General features: G+C 39.5%; 1 protein-coding gene across 1 annotated transcript; it reads right to left on the bottom strand.

Annotated features, from left to right (window-relative positions):
- Window positions 1–12,736: 12,736 nt before the first annotated feature.
- On the bottom strand, window positions 12,737–16,198 carry SPINK14 (serine peptidase inhibitor Kazal type 14 (putative)). The gene is made up of 4 exons (XM_032403561.1): window positions 16,129–16,198; window positions 15,045–15,088; window positions 13,768–13,904; window positions 12,737–12,782 (listed from the first exon to the last, which is right to left on the bottom strand). Exons 1-4 carry the CDS (start codon window positions 16,196–16,198, stop codon window positions 12,737–12,739), a joined length of 297 nt encoding a protein of 98 aa, XP_032259452.1.
- Window positions 16,199–16,923: the final 725 nt, after the last annotated feature.

Below are 16,923 nucleotides of genomic sequence, written 5' to 3' on the forward strand. Positions count from 1 at the left end.
GATTCAATTTTCAAAAGCTAGATTTATTGTATTTGGTTACATTGCATATAGAGGGCTATGTGTTTGACTTGGGCTTGATGCCTGAGTATAAGAGAAATAGTCCTGTATCTATCAGACAGTACAACCCAGAAACTCCCTTATCCTCATATCCTTGATGCAGGTAAATTTTGCACCATGCCTTTTATTACAAATTGTTTTATGTAAGATAATGATATAACACATTACCTCTATGTAAATAATTTACACAAGAGGAAGTGCTTCTCAACTGTGTAATGTCCCGGTGACTGTCTGTTTCCAGACAGCTTTTCTCCAAGCAGTGATGAAGAGACCCAGTCTCCTTTCAATTTGGGCTTCCACATGTGGCTTAAATTTGCTATGCTCATTTGCATCAAGGTGGTAGGAAGAAGACAAATACTGTGGGGCACCTGGGTGGCTCCGTTGGTTAAGCGTCTGACTCTTGATTTCAGCTCAGTTCATAATCTCTGGTCATGAGATGGAGCCCCAGGTCAGTCTCCATGCTCAGCACAGAGTCTGCTTGAGATTCTCTCTCCCTCTCCCTCTGCCCTGCCTGCTCATGCTGTCTCTCTCTCTCTCTAAAATAGATAAACACAGTCTTTAAAAAAAAAAAAAGAAAAATATTGTGAAGGGTTCACACATGATTCTTCACCAACTTGGCTTAAAAGTGAAACGTCACACACCATTGCTGAGAACTAGTCACATGATCACACTTACATGCAACAAGGGTGGAAAAACCAATTTCCTTGTTGGGCTTTCACTTCCTAGCAATGATTCTATATTCTATTGGTGGGGTATGAATTTTGTAGATAACTTGTCCCCCTGGCTCCGAGATAACGATGCACACTCCTCTTCCCAATCTTAAGACATACACACTTGACTTCTCACGAGAGGCAATCCAAAATGCTATCCAGTCATTGCAACCAGCAAAAAGTCCTGATTTCTGAGAGTAGCTTTTTATGGCGACCCATATTGTAAGGAATGCTGCCAGCCCCTATTTCCTCTCCTATACTAATACATAATGGAGGAGCTTGCACAGGGTCACCACAATTCAGGCTCCCATTTGGAAAACAAGAGCAATGAGATACACAAGCCCATCACCAGAATACAGCACTGACAAAATCTGCTTCCCTGGGCTTAGTGAAGTCTCCTGCTCTGGTAATGGGGCACATTCTTTGATAATACTCTGATTTTATTACCTAGAGAATGTCCTTTTCCCCAGTTCTTTGCAGTTTCTGGCTCTGCCCTCTGATAGGATCTTATTTCCCTTTCTTCTTTCAAGGACCAATCTAAGAGTTTGGAAACACATTTAACCCTGGGGCTACACTACTTTCAAACTACTTCATGGTCCAGTTCAGGGGCTTAAAGTTTATTTAAGGTAAGTGGTTTTTTTATCTTGGCTTCTAGTTTCTCTGGCAATTCCACTTGAAAAAAAAAAAGAAAAAAGAAGAAGAAAAAAATAGTTTCTCCAGCAATACAAATCCTCAAAATTTAGAAGTTTCCTGAATTATTTCTTTTACTTGTTTCCATTTTGGGGACTACATTCAGAATCCTTTCCTATTGCTGTAATTCTAAGGCCTACCTTAAGTCTTTTCTTTCTTGATCTCCATTCTCTAGCTCTACATTTAAGGATGGAATTTGTGGCCATCTGAAATAATGAGCGTAGGTGGGAAAGTAACATCTTTAATACGATCTTGGCAACAAACCTGAATGACTTTTTTCAATGGAGAAAATGCACGTGACTTTCGTTACTAATGGGTTTTTTCAGTCTGTTTCTTACCTTGAGAGGTGAAGGCAAAAAGCTTTTTACTTTCCTCAGAAGCCTCACATATCTAGGTGTTCTCTATGTTCCCTTTAATTTCTACTAGTAAGCCTCCAAATACTTTTTTCAACTCACGTCTTTTTCATCATATGTTAAAATAAGAAAACAAAAACCAGGGGGCTCCTGGGTGGCTCAGTCAATTAAGCATCCAACTCTTGGTTTCAATTAGGATCATGATCTCAGGGTCATGAGATCCAGCCCCGCATGGGTCTCTGTGCTCAGCATGGAGTCTAGTTGAGATTCTCTGTCTCCCTCTCCTTCTGCCCCTTCCCCTGCCCACAGTCTCTCTCTCTCTCTCAAATAAAATAAATAAATAAAATCTTAAACAAAAAAAAAAAAAGAAAAGAAAAGAAAAACTGGAATATACTCTCAACTATGACTCCTTCCAATCTTTTCCCCCAGAATGACAGGCTCAGGAGGCATCTGGGGTAGCTCTTGCTTCATCACGGTGTGACAGTTGTAAAACCCAGTCTCAAAGCTGTTCACACTCTTCCCATCAAACAATAAGGTCCATAGTCCATCTCCTTCAACCTCGGCAGGTTTGGGATTTTGCCGGTCAGTGGAGTATGCCAGAAGTAAGGCTGTGTAAGCTTTGAGGGTAGGTCATATAAGTCTCCACAGTGTGCACCCAGCTGTCTTGGAATGCCTGCTCTTAGGATGTTCCTTCTTGGTGCGCACATTCAATAGATTTGAAGTGTGCCTTTTGTTCAATAAAGTGTTAGGCAAAATGATGCATAAAGAACCCAAAACATTTTTGAAGAAATTAAACAAGCCTAGACTGAAAGAGACAGTAAGAAATGAAGAGGCCATGTTTTGAGCAATATGATACAAAACATCTATGGACAGGAGGCAGGCTCAGAAAACCACTCAGCTGTAAACACAGGCCATGTTTTATGGGGTGTGTGTTTTTGATAGGGGCAAGGGGAAGGTAACTCAGAGCGAATAACCAAGAGAACAGAGGACAGGACTGAAAACAATTACTCCCAGATAGCAGTGTGGGGCCTTTATCAAAAACTAGCAACTTGTGCCTGATTACTGGAGATCTATAATGAAGGAAATGGCATGATAAAAAGTGTATTTAGACTGAATTATTCTGGCTGAACATATCATGCTGACATGTAATGCTGAATGTTGAATGCATACTGAAAGAGTGGAAGCAAGGGTGGTAATTAGATTATTGTAATAATTCAAGTGAAATAAGACAGGGGCCACACTGGGGAATTAACAGGGAGGTGATGAAAAGTGGTTCGCTTTGGGGTGTATTTTGAAGATGGAGCCAAAAGACTTTGCTGATGGATCAGATGCTGGGTGTGAGAAAAAGAGTGCGGTCAGGATGATTATAAGGTTTTTGGCTTAACGACTGGGAAAACTGGAGTTACCATTTTACGAGCTGGTGAGCAATGAGGAAGAAACAATTGTGGAGGGAAAGAATGTCAGGAGATCTGTGTGGGACACCATAATTTTGAGATTCTGATTAGATACTCAAGTAAAAGTTTTGAGTGCGCTGTTGTATACAAGACTCTGGATTTCGGGGAAGAAGTACAGATTGGAGGTACAAATCTGGTAGTGGGGGAGATCACTAAGAGAAGAAGTATGGGTAAAATCCGAATGGGTCCAAAGGCTGAAAATCTGCAATTGCCACACAAGGAAGGGGACTCGCAGAAGCTGAGATGGAGCATCTTGGAAGTGTGATGGGGGAAAAATGTACTTTTTAGAGGAGGGAGTGTTTAATCACTTGAAATGCTATTGATGTGTACACTGAAGTAAGGATTAATTATAATGGAATGTTATTCAGTCTTAAAAAAGAAGGAAATCCTGCCATTTTCAACAACACGTCATTGCTATCATTCTTCATATTGGTCATTCATGTCTTCTCTCTTTTTGTTTTCAGTCAGGTGGACTAGAGTTTTACCAGTTTTATTAATCTTCTCAAAGAACTAGCTTTTGGTTTTGCTGATTTTTCTGTACTGATTTTTTTTTTTTGCTTCATTATCTTCTACTTTGATATTTATGATTTTCTTTGTTATACTTATTTTTTATTTATTTTCTCTTCTTTTTCTAGTTTCTCAAAGTGGAATTTGAAGTCATTGACTTGAGATCTTCTTTCTTTCAATAAAAGAAGGAAATTTTCAGGATCGGGTAGAGGGTTCTACCACAGTAATGAGAGAGAGTAGAGTCTGCAGGTTGGTGGTGGGAGGCTAGCACGGTCTTTCAGGATTGCTTCTACTTTCTCAAGGAGGAAGTTTCTGAGAGTGAGGATGTTGAACAAGACACATGAAGTGCTTTCTGACTTGAATTCAGCTTTGCTTAACTTTGACCTTAATGATCTGCACTTTATTTCCTTTTTCCATTTGATGGTTATAGTTTTGACATACTTTGTGTTTTTTAATTTTTGTTAAATCTTTTTATTGCTTTTGTAATGTGACTTTTTAACAGTTTTCATCTTTTTTTGTACAAGGAGAGATTCCAGTATTATATTTATTGTAATGATTGCTATTTTAATTATTTCTGTTATCTCAACTATTTGTGTTTTGAAAAAAAATCAGATTTGGTGCTCTGGTTGTCACAGCTGAATGATTTGAGTTTGAATATTTTAGACAGGAGTTGTAGCTCAGACCTAACACCACATTTCAGAACACAAGAATACTTGTGAAAATGTGAGAAAAGTAGAACAGCTGCTATTTTGTCTCTTTCTCCATAAAAAAAGGTATTCTTATGCACTCACCTTTCTTTATGTATGTCATTTGAAAAAAAGCACAAAAAAATCAAAACCACAAGAAACAGCAAGTGCTGGTGAGGATGTGGAGAAAAAGGATCCTTTGTGCACTGTTGGTGGGAATGCAGACTGGTGCAGCCACTGTGGAAAACAATATGGAGTTTCCTCAAAAAAATTAAAAATAGAATCACCCTATGATCCAATAATCATACTAATGGATATTCATTCCCCAAATACAAAAACACTAATTCAAAAGGATACATGCAACCCTATGTTTATTGTAGCATTATTTACAATATCCAAACTATGGAAGCAGCCCAAGTGTCCATCAATAGATGAATGGTTAAAGAAGATATGGTATATACTTACAATGAATATTATTCAGCCATAAAAAATGAAATCTTCCATTTGCAACAACACGGATGGAGCTAGAGAGTATACTGCTAAGCAAAATAAGCCAGAGAAAAACAAATACCATCTTTCACTTGTATGTGGTATTTAAGAAACAAAATAAATAAGCAAAGAAAAAAAAGAGAGACAAACCAAGAAAGACTGTTTATTTATTTATTATTTTTTATTATGTTCAATTAGCCAACATATAGTACATCAAGTTTTTGATGTAGTGTTCAACAATTCATTAGTTGTGTATAACACCCAGTGCTCATCACCACACGTGCCCTCCTTAATACCCATCAGCTGGTTATCCCATCCCCCAACCCCTCCCTTCTGTAACCCTCAGTTTGGTTCCCAGAGTCCAGAGTCTCTCATGGTTTGTCTTCCTCTCTGATTTCTTGCCATTCAGTTTTCCCTCCCTTCCCTACGTCCTCTGTACTATTCCTTATGTTCCGCATATGAGTAAACCATATGATAACTAAGAAACAGACTCTTAACTAAAGACAACAAGCTGATGGTTACTAGAGGTCAGGTGGGTGGGGGATGGGTGAAATAGGTGATGGGGATTAAAGAGTATACTTACCATGATGAAAAAAAATTAAATTAAAAAAGCCATTCGTTGGGTTGTCTCATTTTGAATCTCACAGTTCTGTGAGGTACTTATCAACAGGTGAAGTACTATCTCATTTTACATGTGGTACAACCATGTGCAATTGTAAATAGCTTAATAATGGATATTAAACACCTAGTATTTCCTAGAAACAGCCCAAAGGGCACTACACTGACACAATATCAGCTTGCATAGAATTCTTATGTGGAAGACAAAATAGGTCGTCCCTCAACAAATGTGTTAAGAAAGTGTAGTAGATGCTCCTGTGAAGGGTATCATGACATCCCCCCTCTTACTCAGGAGTTATTCTGTAAGAATGAACTCTTCTGAGCTTCACTAAAAATAAGGCGCAAAATTTCTGCTTGACTCATTAGGACGCAACCCTGCAATAGGGGACATTTCCTCTCCTAAAACTTAGTCACAATGCTAACAGTCGTAATTTCCCTTGGAATGTTGACGTAGGAGGAGGTTGAGTAAATGTGTAATCCTTGGAGCTAAGTTATTATTACACACACATGTGAAAATCTCGCTTTGATATTATATTCATCTTTCCTTAAGAGCCATCTCCTGTGTCCCTCTCTCAATGCCAGAAAATGTTTGGCAAACTGAGGAAATTGAGCAAGGCCCTCACCACAGCAACGTACACATTCCATTCTTACTTTTGGTCATACAAGTCTTTCAACAAAAAAAGAAATTAAGAAGAATTGTTTAGTCATGTCAGTGTATAAATGCTTTCTATTTGATAGTCCTGGCTCCTAAGATATACCAAAAACTAAATTCCTCTTGATTGCTACAGAATCTGCATCTTTTCCATGTCTTTTTATTTGATTGGCAGTATCATTATGGATGAGTGTTCATCTCAGACTTTTTTTTTAAGATTTTATTTATTTATTTGACAGAGAGAGGGACAGTGAGAGAGGGAACACAAGCAGGGGGAGTGGGAGAGGGAGAAGCAGGCTTTCCAACAAGGAGCAGGGAGCCCGATGCGGGGCTTGATCCCAGGACCCTGGGATCATGACCTGAGCCAAAGGCAGATGCTTAACTGACTGAGCCACCCACGTGCCCCCCAAAAAAGATTTTATTTTTTAAAGTAATCTCTACACCGAGTGTGGGGCTGGAACCTAGAACCCCAAGTTCAGGAGTCACATGCTCCGCCTACCGAGCCAGCCAGGTGCCCCCGCAGTTTCACCTTTTAAAAATGGAATAATTTAGTACTTTCATTGTTTTGATCAAGTTTTTCTATACAATTTCCAAATGTTCTGTTTTTCATAAAGTTTTCTACCTGTAACTACCTATACATGCACATACACATAATATTCCTGTATATATAATCTTATATATATTGTAAAATATAAAATGTTCCAGAAGCCACTTCATCAAAATAGAAGTAAGCAGAGCTATCAGCTTCCTCAGTCTGCACACTAGACACCCCAACTCACCCTCCCTTTGAATCATTTCCCCACTTATGTATTTTAACACATTCATAATACTTTTTCTTTTCTCTCCTCTTCTTTTCCTCACTTTTCTTCCTTGTTCCTCTCTCAATAACTTATTAACTGCCTGCAATTTACTTAGCTATACAAGATATGTATTGTAGTTCCAAGGACCTTTAGTTCACATTAGCAACAGGTGTTTCGAATTCCTGAAGTAATTATTATGAAGGTAGAAACACATTTTGCAGGCAAGAAACAAGTCATTTTATTTCTCTAGACATCTATCAAACCACGAGAATAAGGAGAAGTCTAGGTACAAATTTGATTCAGAGAGAGGCTTTCACAACTATTTCATATGTTAAAGAATCACAATGCCTTACGACTCTTGCAAATCCTACCTTCTCCTAAACACAGCACTATAATCACCCACAGGGTACAGAGTAATCTGAGTAAAAGAGCACTTAGAAAATCAAAAGAAGGGCACCTGGGTCTTCAGTCAGTTAAGAGTCTACCTCTTGATTTTGGCTTTCTTTGGGTCTCTCCTCCCCTCTTTTTTTCCCTTTGCTTGCTTGTCTTGTTTCTTAAATTCCACATGTGAGTGAAATCATATGGTATTTGTCTTTCTCTGACTTATTTCGCTTAGCATTATAGTCCTAGCTCCAACTATGTTGTTGCAAATGGCAAGATTTCATTCTTTCTGATGGCTAAGATTCCATTGTATATATATATACAACATTTTCTTTATCCATTGATCAATCGATGGACACTTGGGCTGCTTCCATAGTTTGGCTATTGTAAATAATGCTGCTATAAACATAAGGGTGGTGCATGTATCCCTTTGAATTAGCGTTTTTGTTTTCTTTGGGTAAGTACCCAGTAGTGCAATAGTAAAAAAAAAAAAAAAAAACAAAAACGAAGCATAAATAAAAGTATGGTAAACTGTGCAATATTAAGATTAATATTAATCAAAATTTTAGAAAATTAGTAAATTAAACTAGTAAAACTAGTAAAGTAAAAGGAAAACTACCTACTAAAAGAAAATATTTCCGATACACGTATCCAACAAGTGGCTCAAGAAATACGTGAAGAACTTCTATAGATAAGAAAAATACAACAGCCCAATGGAAAAATGTGCAAAATAAAGAAAGAAGTTATCAAAAAGCTAATAGATTTTTCATTATCTCCATTTTTCTTTACATTTCAGTAGTTTTTTCATTATCCAGTTTTTGATTTGATGTTATAATAAATCCTGTTCTTTTACTTAAGAAAAATATAATTTGGTTCCTTGGATTTTATTTACTTTCAGACAGTCTTTATCATGTTTCTTTCATATAACATGTTGCTCTCTTCAATTTTTTGGGCTATACTATAATTAGAGGCTGGCATACATTTTGCTTTTTCCATTTCATTTTATTACTTTTTATTTTTTTAAAGATTTTATTTATTTGACAGAGAGACAGAGAGAGCACAAGCAGGGGGAGCGGCAGATAGAGGGAGAAGCAGGCCCCCCACTGAGCAGGGATCCCGATGCGGGGATGGATCCCAGGGTCCCGGGATCATGACCTAAGCTGAAGGCAGCCACTTAACCGACTGAGCCACCCAGGCGTCCCAAGATTTCATTTTCTTATGACTAACGTTCCATTGTATATATATATATACATAATATATATAGGTATATACATGTATACATATATATATATACAAAAATTAAGAATTACTTGGAGTATGGGTATGTGTAGGAAGCCAAAGATGTTCATTGAAATACCATGCAAACAATAAGACCACCTTACACCATGGTTCATTTCCTTTAATTTAAATTTTAAATTTGTATTTTAAAATTATTTTGCTTTGAAATACAGAAAAGTAAATCCTAATTGAAATACAGAAAAGTAAATCTTAATTGAAAAAATCTTGCCTGCAAAATGTGTTTCTGCCTTCATAATAATTACTTTAGGAATTTGAAACACCTGTTGCTAATGTGAACTAAAGGTCCTTGGAACCACAATACATATCTTGTATAGCTAAGTAAATTGCAGGCAGTTAATAAGTTATTGAGAGAGGAATGTTTTGCTTGATTTTAAGGAGAAGTGACGCTCCCAAAAAGTTTACATAAGGATGTCCAGGTGAGTAACAAATGCAGGCAAAACCTTAGGTAGAAGCAACAGAGCCCTCCTTCACTGTCTGCATAGGAATCCCTGTTTCTGAACCTAATTAAGGGGAACATTAAAAACTAATGATGTACTGTATGGTGACTAACATAACATAATAAAATAAAAAAAAAGTGGGGGGAACAGTTTGAGCTGGCCATAGGGCTGCACAGTTACTGGTTTAAACAGCGGTGTTTTACTGCCACCTTCTGGGCAAATAGGGTGTGTTACAAGCTCATTATGAGTGAGGTCAGGCTTTAGGCTGTGCCCGTGGCAGATGAAATAAATGTCTTACAAGCCATACTAGGATATTTGTTTGTATTGTAACTCACAAAAGATAATGTTTTTTTTTTAACACATCGCATTTAAATGCTTCTAGGAGGGAGGCAGGATTATGATTAAGAGAATAGAATGGAGGTAATAGTTAAGAAGAATATAAAAATAACCCACTAAAACATGAAGACTTGCATTAAACAAATATTCACGGGTTTAATTTATACGTAGGATGAAATAAGAAGTATATAAAAGTTGCATGTTGAAATTGAGTTTGAGCGAGAAAAGAGAGAATATGACGTTGACTTTAATTAAACCAAAACACATGGAGGAGTACATTTAGAAAGAAAAATAGGACTCAGATTAGCTCTATTGATTTTAAAGATTCTATGAGCCCATGAAATTCAGATATGTAGTATTTGATACTAAGTTTATGGATACAGCCTGATCATGCGAACGTGTAAGTTGTAAGCATATAGATAATAGGGTGATTATGGAGGTGAGCGGGATCATCAAGTAGAGAAAGGTGTGGAAAGAGAAGATAGCAATGACAGAAACCTGGGATGGATAAACAACTAGAGAATACAAAATAAAGGGAATGTGACAGAGGGAGTTCAAAATTCAAAACAGCTGCCAGAGAGGGAGAGCGAGCTCAGGCAGTGGCGGCCAGAGCGAGGAACGCAAGGGGGGAAGCTCCTTTCTTGTTGGCAGTGAGAGGATACGTGCAGCAATGGGCAGCGTGTAGAGGTTGTGCTGAAAGGAGGGAGGTCCTGTATTTAGATAAATATGCTGCCCTCCTTTCCTTCTTTGGAAACATCTACTGTCAAATGACAGAAAAATGTCATTATTAAAGTCCCTTTTACTGTTGTGAATAGTACCTGTAAGTAAATGCTTTATTATCCACTGAAAAATTTTGTATTATTACAGAACACAAGTCCTATCCTTTGGAATTGTTGTTGTTGTTGTTTTTTAAAAGATTTATTTATTTATTTTAGAGAGAGAGAGCACATGCTTGGGCAGAGGGAAGGGCAGAGAGAGAGGGAGAAAGAGAATCCTCAAGCAGACTCCCCACGGAGCACGGAGCCCCATGTGGGGCTTGATCTTAGGACTCTAAGAGCATGACCTGAACCCAAATCAAGAGTCAGTCACTTAACCGATTGAGCCACCCAGGTGCCACAGAAATTCTTTAAAACAGTAGAATAATGACTACTAAATACATTAACTAACGTACTTTAGACTTCAGAAGGTATCAGAGGAAAATCTAAGTACAATGATAAAGATAAAGCTGACTTCTACCTTCAGACAATAGGTAGTAAACAGATATACCTCCTACTTGAAAAGACAACAAAAAATCAGGCAAAATATATGAAACAATGATACTACACATCAGGCACTGAAGGACGCCAATTCCAGAGAGATGAGAAATAAATATGGTGAGCTCCATGACTGATCTTGGTTTCAGCATTGTAAGAGATTTCCAGAACAGGAAAGAGGAGCCCAGATGGAGCAAGTGGATTCCCTGAATTGAGGAGACAGAGAGCTGAGAGGAGAGAGACCAATGTGGCTATAGTTCACAGGACCCCAGCATGAAAGAGCTGGACAGAAAGCTCAGCATATTGCTGATTGGTGCTCGTGTGTGAGGAAACTACCCAAAGCCAAGAAAGAACCAGAGAGGATTAGCGATAACAGAGCCCAGATCTCATACAGGGCCTGTAATAGTGCCTGTTCCTGTTAGCCACACTAGAAAAACTTAAAATTCATGGAACATTGAGTGGAGTACCCAAGAGGAGCTTGCCTCAGTAATGAGCAACAGTTAGCCACTTAGTGAATACTGCACTGGTCCCACCTAACAACTCTTAAAAGTAATATCCCAGTAATGTCCTAGAGGGTCAGACTGTTTCCAAGTAACTGTTCCGTGTCTCAGAACAAAGCTCAAGACTATTTCTACAAATAATCAAAATATTCAGAACAAAACAAGATAAAATTAATAAAATTATGAATTCATAAATTCATTCACAAAAATTCATATCTTCAGATGTCATCCATCATGAGAAGAAAATCAACCATCCCAGAATTGACACAAATATTTGAATTAGCAGTCATAAAAATAGTTATTTAAACTATATTCCAGATGGCAAAAAAGTTGGAAACATGAAAGATAGACCAAACTTGTAGAGATGAAAATGAAAATGTTTGAGATGAAATATCTACTGCATGACACCCATGGCCGTTTAATCATTACAAGAGAAGAGATTTGTAAACATGAAGTCAAAGCAATAGTGTTAGAAAACAATCCTCCCTGCAGTTCTTGCTGTTCCTGCACCCCCCGGCACTTAGAAGAGTAGAAATAGACATACCATCAAGATGGAAACTATTTCATTTCCCCCAGAGCAATCTGCTTTTCATAGTCTAAAGATGATAGGCCAAAGGTGATTTTTCCCTTTTTTGCTGGAGCCCTGTGTCTGCCTTATAATTGGCATAGTAGTCAAGGTCAAAGAACTAACAGAACAGATAAGTGCTCTTGACCACAGTCTTACAAGAATATTCAGAGGCAGAAGAGATGCTTTTCCCAAGCCAGCAGGGAGCAAGCTGGCTGAGAGGAAGGGAGCATATTAGTGTGTATTAGTCTTCTCTCCATATTAGGAATGTACATATACACGGAAGAAATATAACCCAAAGAAAAATGTGTCCCGATAGGTTTCAGAGGTTAAAATGTGTCAAGAGAATTAAAAAAAAAAACCAATGGGACATTCATGGACACCACTGATGTAGGCCTCCTTCTATGGAGAAAAGTGGGGTCCGTGGACTGGGTGTGTGTAAATGCCTCTTGTCTCAATGCTGAGTCTAAAAGTGAGTTTGTTTAACGAGGGGCTTGCAGCAAGGAGGCGGTAAGAATGGCCAGGAAGAGCACAATGCTCCATAGTTCCTAGGAACTGGTTTTTAAGAAATGCCATAGAAATATAGAAGAACTTTCTGTTGTGTTCCTTGGAAGACAACTTGGAGCATTTATATTATAGATTATTTCACTGTTCACAGTATTAGGAGCTGATGAATCCCAATACTTGTCCTTGACCTTTGGCTCAAATGTTAATTTTGTTCTATTTCTGAGAACTGAGACACAGATCTGAGGACCAAGTTAAGTCAGGCTTTCCGAAAAGTTTATTTATTAGGAAGAGAAGAGATCTAAGGAGCCCTCAGTTATCTGATACAAGCTCAGCAGGGGCAGGTCTCTGCCACCATCACATGGGAGGAGGGAAGAATGGCAAGAGAAGGATTGTCATGATGGGGAGAAAAAAGATATCCTCTTGGGCGTCCAAATCCACTCAGCTAACATTTTCCATCATTTTGAAATCTAATTTTCCCCCGAGATTTCCTAAAGGAAAAAAGCAGAATCAACATTTCGTGAATAAAATGTCAGAACTAAAAAACCCTTAAAAATTATTTTATCTATCATCCTTATTTTATATTTAAGGAAACTAAGAGCCAGAGCACAAAGGGAAATGACTACATACAAGAGTCAGGTTACTGGATTTCCTACCCAGTTATCCTTTCATGGTTCTAAGATGCCATGGACGATATTATGACCTATGCTACAACCTCTTTGAAAATAAGTTATTCAATCAGGCCTGAGCTTGTGCTCTCTAAGGCACATCAATCCTCACCTTATTCTCTTAACGTTCTCATGCTTTGGCCCAATTCTTCATGAGCTGGCATGATGTGGGGTTTATGCATTCCTGTCATTGCTCCTTGTACAAAACTACAAAATGATTGTTGGGTTGAGGGCTGCAGTCTGATGTCACGAGGAGAATTTTACTCCCTGTGAACTGCGCTGGCTTACACAGAGCTCAAACTGAAGCCATGCTTTTGGGAGACCTCAGTGTCTAATCACTAATAATCATGTCCCATAAACCCAAAAACCTAAACACGGGCTCTTAGCAAAAGGACCCAAACTTTGCAGTCACCTCATCCTAGCTCAGAGTTTCAGACACATAAGAGATTGAAGGTATCTGAGAGAAGGCAAAACCACAGTTCGTCTTCCAGTCAAAGAATTTCGGGGCTGAATGGAATCACTGAAGCTTTACTTGGCCTATGGGAACGGACATTGCCTGGCATATGGGAGTGTGAGGGCTCAGCCAGAAGGGCCCAAAACACCGCAGAGTACACTGAGTCTGCTTTCCACCCCAGCGGGCTTTCTATTGCCACATGCTCTTCTGATTGGGGACTGATTAGTATCTGTGCAAACTGGAGCAAATTCCTGGCTTCAAGGCTGACGTACTTGGTAGAAGAGGTACATGGTCATTGCTGTAGGCTAAGCTCGTCTTTGTTCTCTTCCTCCTACCCCCCCAAAGAGTACTCACAGGCTCTCAATACACAAGATGCAGGGGTTTTCATAGGTTACAAAATTAGTGCCACAGATGGGTTGATATAAACCGGGGCAGGGGTTCACGGTTCCAGTGAACCAACTCAAGTCTACTTTCTTATACGGACATTTCACCTGAAATTTCAGTCAAAAAGAATGATATGATTACAATCACCCTCACAGACAGGTAGGTCACATCTGGACCTGATTAGGAAAATCTAAACACAGTCAGGATCCCATTACAGTCACACAAAGTGCTTACAGCTGCCCCTCCACAAAGCCGCGGAGGCCGAACTTCTGTCTACCCCATCTGTCAACCACGATGCCCTCCTTGTGAGGAGCTCCTGACAGTCACAGGGCACAGACGCCTGCTACCCTCTGGTGGGAAAGGGACGAGTGGACAAACAGGATGTATTTGGGAAATTTAGCTTCTTTCTCAATCTCCTTTATTCCCAGAGTATCAGACATGGGAATAGTCTTAGAGATGTTCTGTGCCAACCGGGCAAAAAAAACCCTGAAAGTCCATAAGTGGAGAAGCTGTTTCACTGAAACCCATATGCTTTGATTTAAAATATGTACCATAGTTTATCCATTCTCAAAATCACCAAGTCAACTCTTTTCTTGAAGTTGTGAAATGTGAAAGCATTTAGCACAATGCCCTGACTTTGTAGGGAACACGAAAAACAAAAGAAGGGACGCGTCTCATCAGGGAGGAGAATCCATGTCCACTCACAGTGCTGGTATCAGTGGCAGCTTGAAGCAGTGACGCGGGGTTGCTGGAACTTGAGGAGGTGGCCTCAGGGGCTCTAGGAGAGCCATAGAGAGATTGATAACATGCCTCTGATACAAGGTGGGGGGAGAGTTTTGGCTGAGTATTTAGAGAAAGAGGGATCATATCTGAGCTTAGAAACTCTTCTCCTTCTTTCCTTATCCAACACGACCACAATGGCCAGGCCCTATCATCCTGTACGTCTGTCACCCAATGAATCCCTCCACTTTCTCTATTCCCCAGGCAATGGTCAGGGTTCATAAACATTTCCTAGGCACTGGGGAGGGAGCGTTCTCCGGTTGTCAGATGACCAAGTCTTGGCCTGGTTCCCGGTTTGGATCACTCTACTCGGGGCAGTTGTACCAGCAGTGTACCTGCCACGTTCCTGTGAGTGGATTCTGAAGAATGCCGCACAGATGGCATTGCCAAAGTAAGATTCTAACACAGCGATTCCAGAGAAAACTCAGATTAGAATGTCTGTCCTGAGAAATAGAGTAGAAGATTACCTTAACAGTTCCATGTGGTGGCCACCACTGTCGACGGCCTGAAACTAAGACATACATGAGAATAGTTGCAGAGTATAATATCCCGTGAATCCTAGCTTAATCTGTTGGCAGAATTAAAGAATTCTAATTTATTACTGGGGAAGCTTGCAATATGAGCACATTCTTTTATTTATACATGCATTCATTTTTTCCCCTCAAAAAGTCTTCTACTCCTGATAGATAATGAGCAAGTGATCACTGCTCTCGTAAATGTTGCCAGTCCGGTGTACCAAACAAGTTTTTGATTAATAGGAGTTAGCCTGGGCTTGAGATGATTCAGAACTGGCAGCCAATACATAAAAGACATGAAGAGATGCTAGAACTTTAAAGAGACCGTTAGCCCAATCCCTGTATTTTACAGAGAAGGGAAGGACACTTGCTAATGCCCAGGAATTCATGGTAGGTAGGTGAAAATGCAAGCTCTTCAGTCCTTGAGCCTTAGGTCTTTTTAAAACTCCCTACAGGGCTCTTCTCTAAAAGAGGGCAAAAAAGGTAACACCCACTCAAATTCATGGCAAAGCATTTTCAAAAGCTTTGAGTCTTTGAGATGTGCTGTGCTGTGGGCATGTTGCCCACCACTGTAACATCATACCTCACTGAGTCCCCATGAGTTAGGTTTCATAATCTGCATTAATAGACGGGAAAGCAAAGGCCCTTGCACATTGGCTGGGAGCCTTTTCTTGGGACCACACTCCATTGCCTTTCTCTCTATAGATACAGATACATATATAGTAAAGTGATAGACTTACATAAATAGATTGAAAATAATTCCAAAGCATTCTTTCAGATTACAATGTCAGAGCTCACAATCCTACATAACTGCCAGAACGAGTCAAATCAAAAATCACTCACCAGAGGGGCGCCTGGGTGGCTCAGTTGGTTAAGTGTCTGCCTTCGGGCTCAGGTCATGATCCTGGGGTCCTGGGATCAGTCCCCGCTTCTGGCTCTCTCGTCATAGGAGAGTCTGCTTCTCCCTCTGCCCCTCCCCCTGGCTGTGCTCTCTCTCTCTCAAATAAATAAAATCTTAAAAAAAAAAATTACTCACCAGCAGGTAACACCCAATGTATCAAGATGAAGAACAACAGAGAGCAGAATACTAGAAGATATTTGACCATTTTTCCTCCTGGTGTGTGTGTCCTTAGAATGATGCTCTGAGATATTGCCTGGGATGTTCTCCTCTAGTACAATCACTAGAGCAAGGTAATCAAGATATTAAGACCGTCCTTGGAGTGAATATCCATCTCTAGCCTTCCCACTGCAACCACAGTATGCCATATCTGGAAAGCCTATTATTTCACCCTTCCCCAAGAACAAATGTTCAGAAAAAACTAAACTTGGTTAGTCATAAAGTATAGAACTCAGTGAGAGATCTGTGACTACTTAGAAGACAGAAGTAAATCAGAAGTTACTCTTTGGACAGAATTGTATTATTTTAGTGTGGAGGTATTTTAGATGTCTTGAAAAGGCAATCCCTTACCTAAAGATTCACCCAGATTTTTTTCCTTGAGGGGATACAAAGAAAATGATGAGGCCACTAGAGGCTTCTGGGCAACAAGACCTTCTCAACAGAGGAAGCAGGTCTGTACTTGCTCACGAAGCAGAGACTGCGTCTTTGCGGTAAGACAAAGATTGTAATATTTTAGGCATATTTGGCTGTGCTGAGAATCTTCTGAGATGGACCGCTCAACTTTCTTGGAGCATTCTGAGAGAGTACATAGGGAGAAATACCATTCCATGCTATTTCATGGGGGCCCCAAAGTTGTTGCTCACTGAGCAAATCCTCCTGTGGGATTGCCTTCCCTTGTAGCAGCCTTTCTGACCCTAGAGAATGGTAGACGCA

This window comes from Phoca vitulina, unplaced genomic scaffold, assembly GCF_004348235.1.
Source record: "Phoca vitulina isolate PV1807 unplaced genomic scaffold, GSC_HSeal_1.0 scaffold6, whole genome shotgun sequence".
In the NCBI taxonomy this organism is placed as follows: Eukaryota; Metazoa; Chordata; class Mammalia; order Carnivora; family Phocidae; genus Phoca; species Phoca vitulina.

Bases quoted from the DNA above. Each gene is read 5' to 3' on its own strand.
- SPINK14 (XM_032403561.1), bottom strand. From the start codon at position 16,198: ATGGTCAAATATCTTCTAGTATTCTGCTCTCTGTTGTTCTTCATCTTG. The intron at 15,089-16,128 runs GTGAGTAATTTT...TGTATGTCTTAG, and splicing joins ACATTGGGTGTTACCTGCTG to TTTCAGGCCGTCGACAGTGG. The intron at 13,905-15,044 runs GTAATCTTCTAC...CTGAAATTTCAG, and splicing joins CACCACATGGAACTGTTAAG to GTGAAATGTCCGTATAAGAA.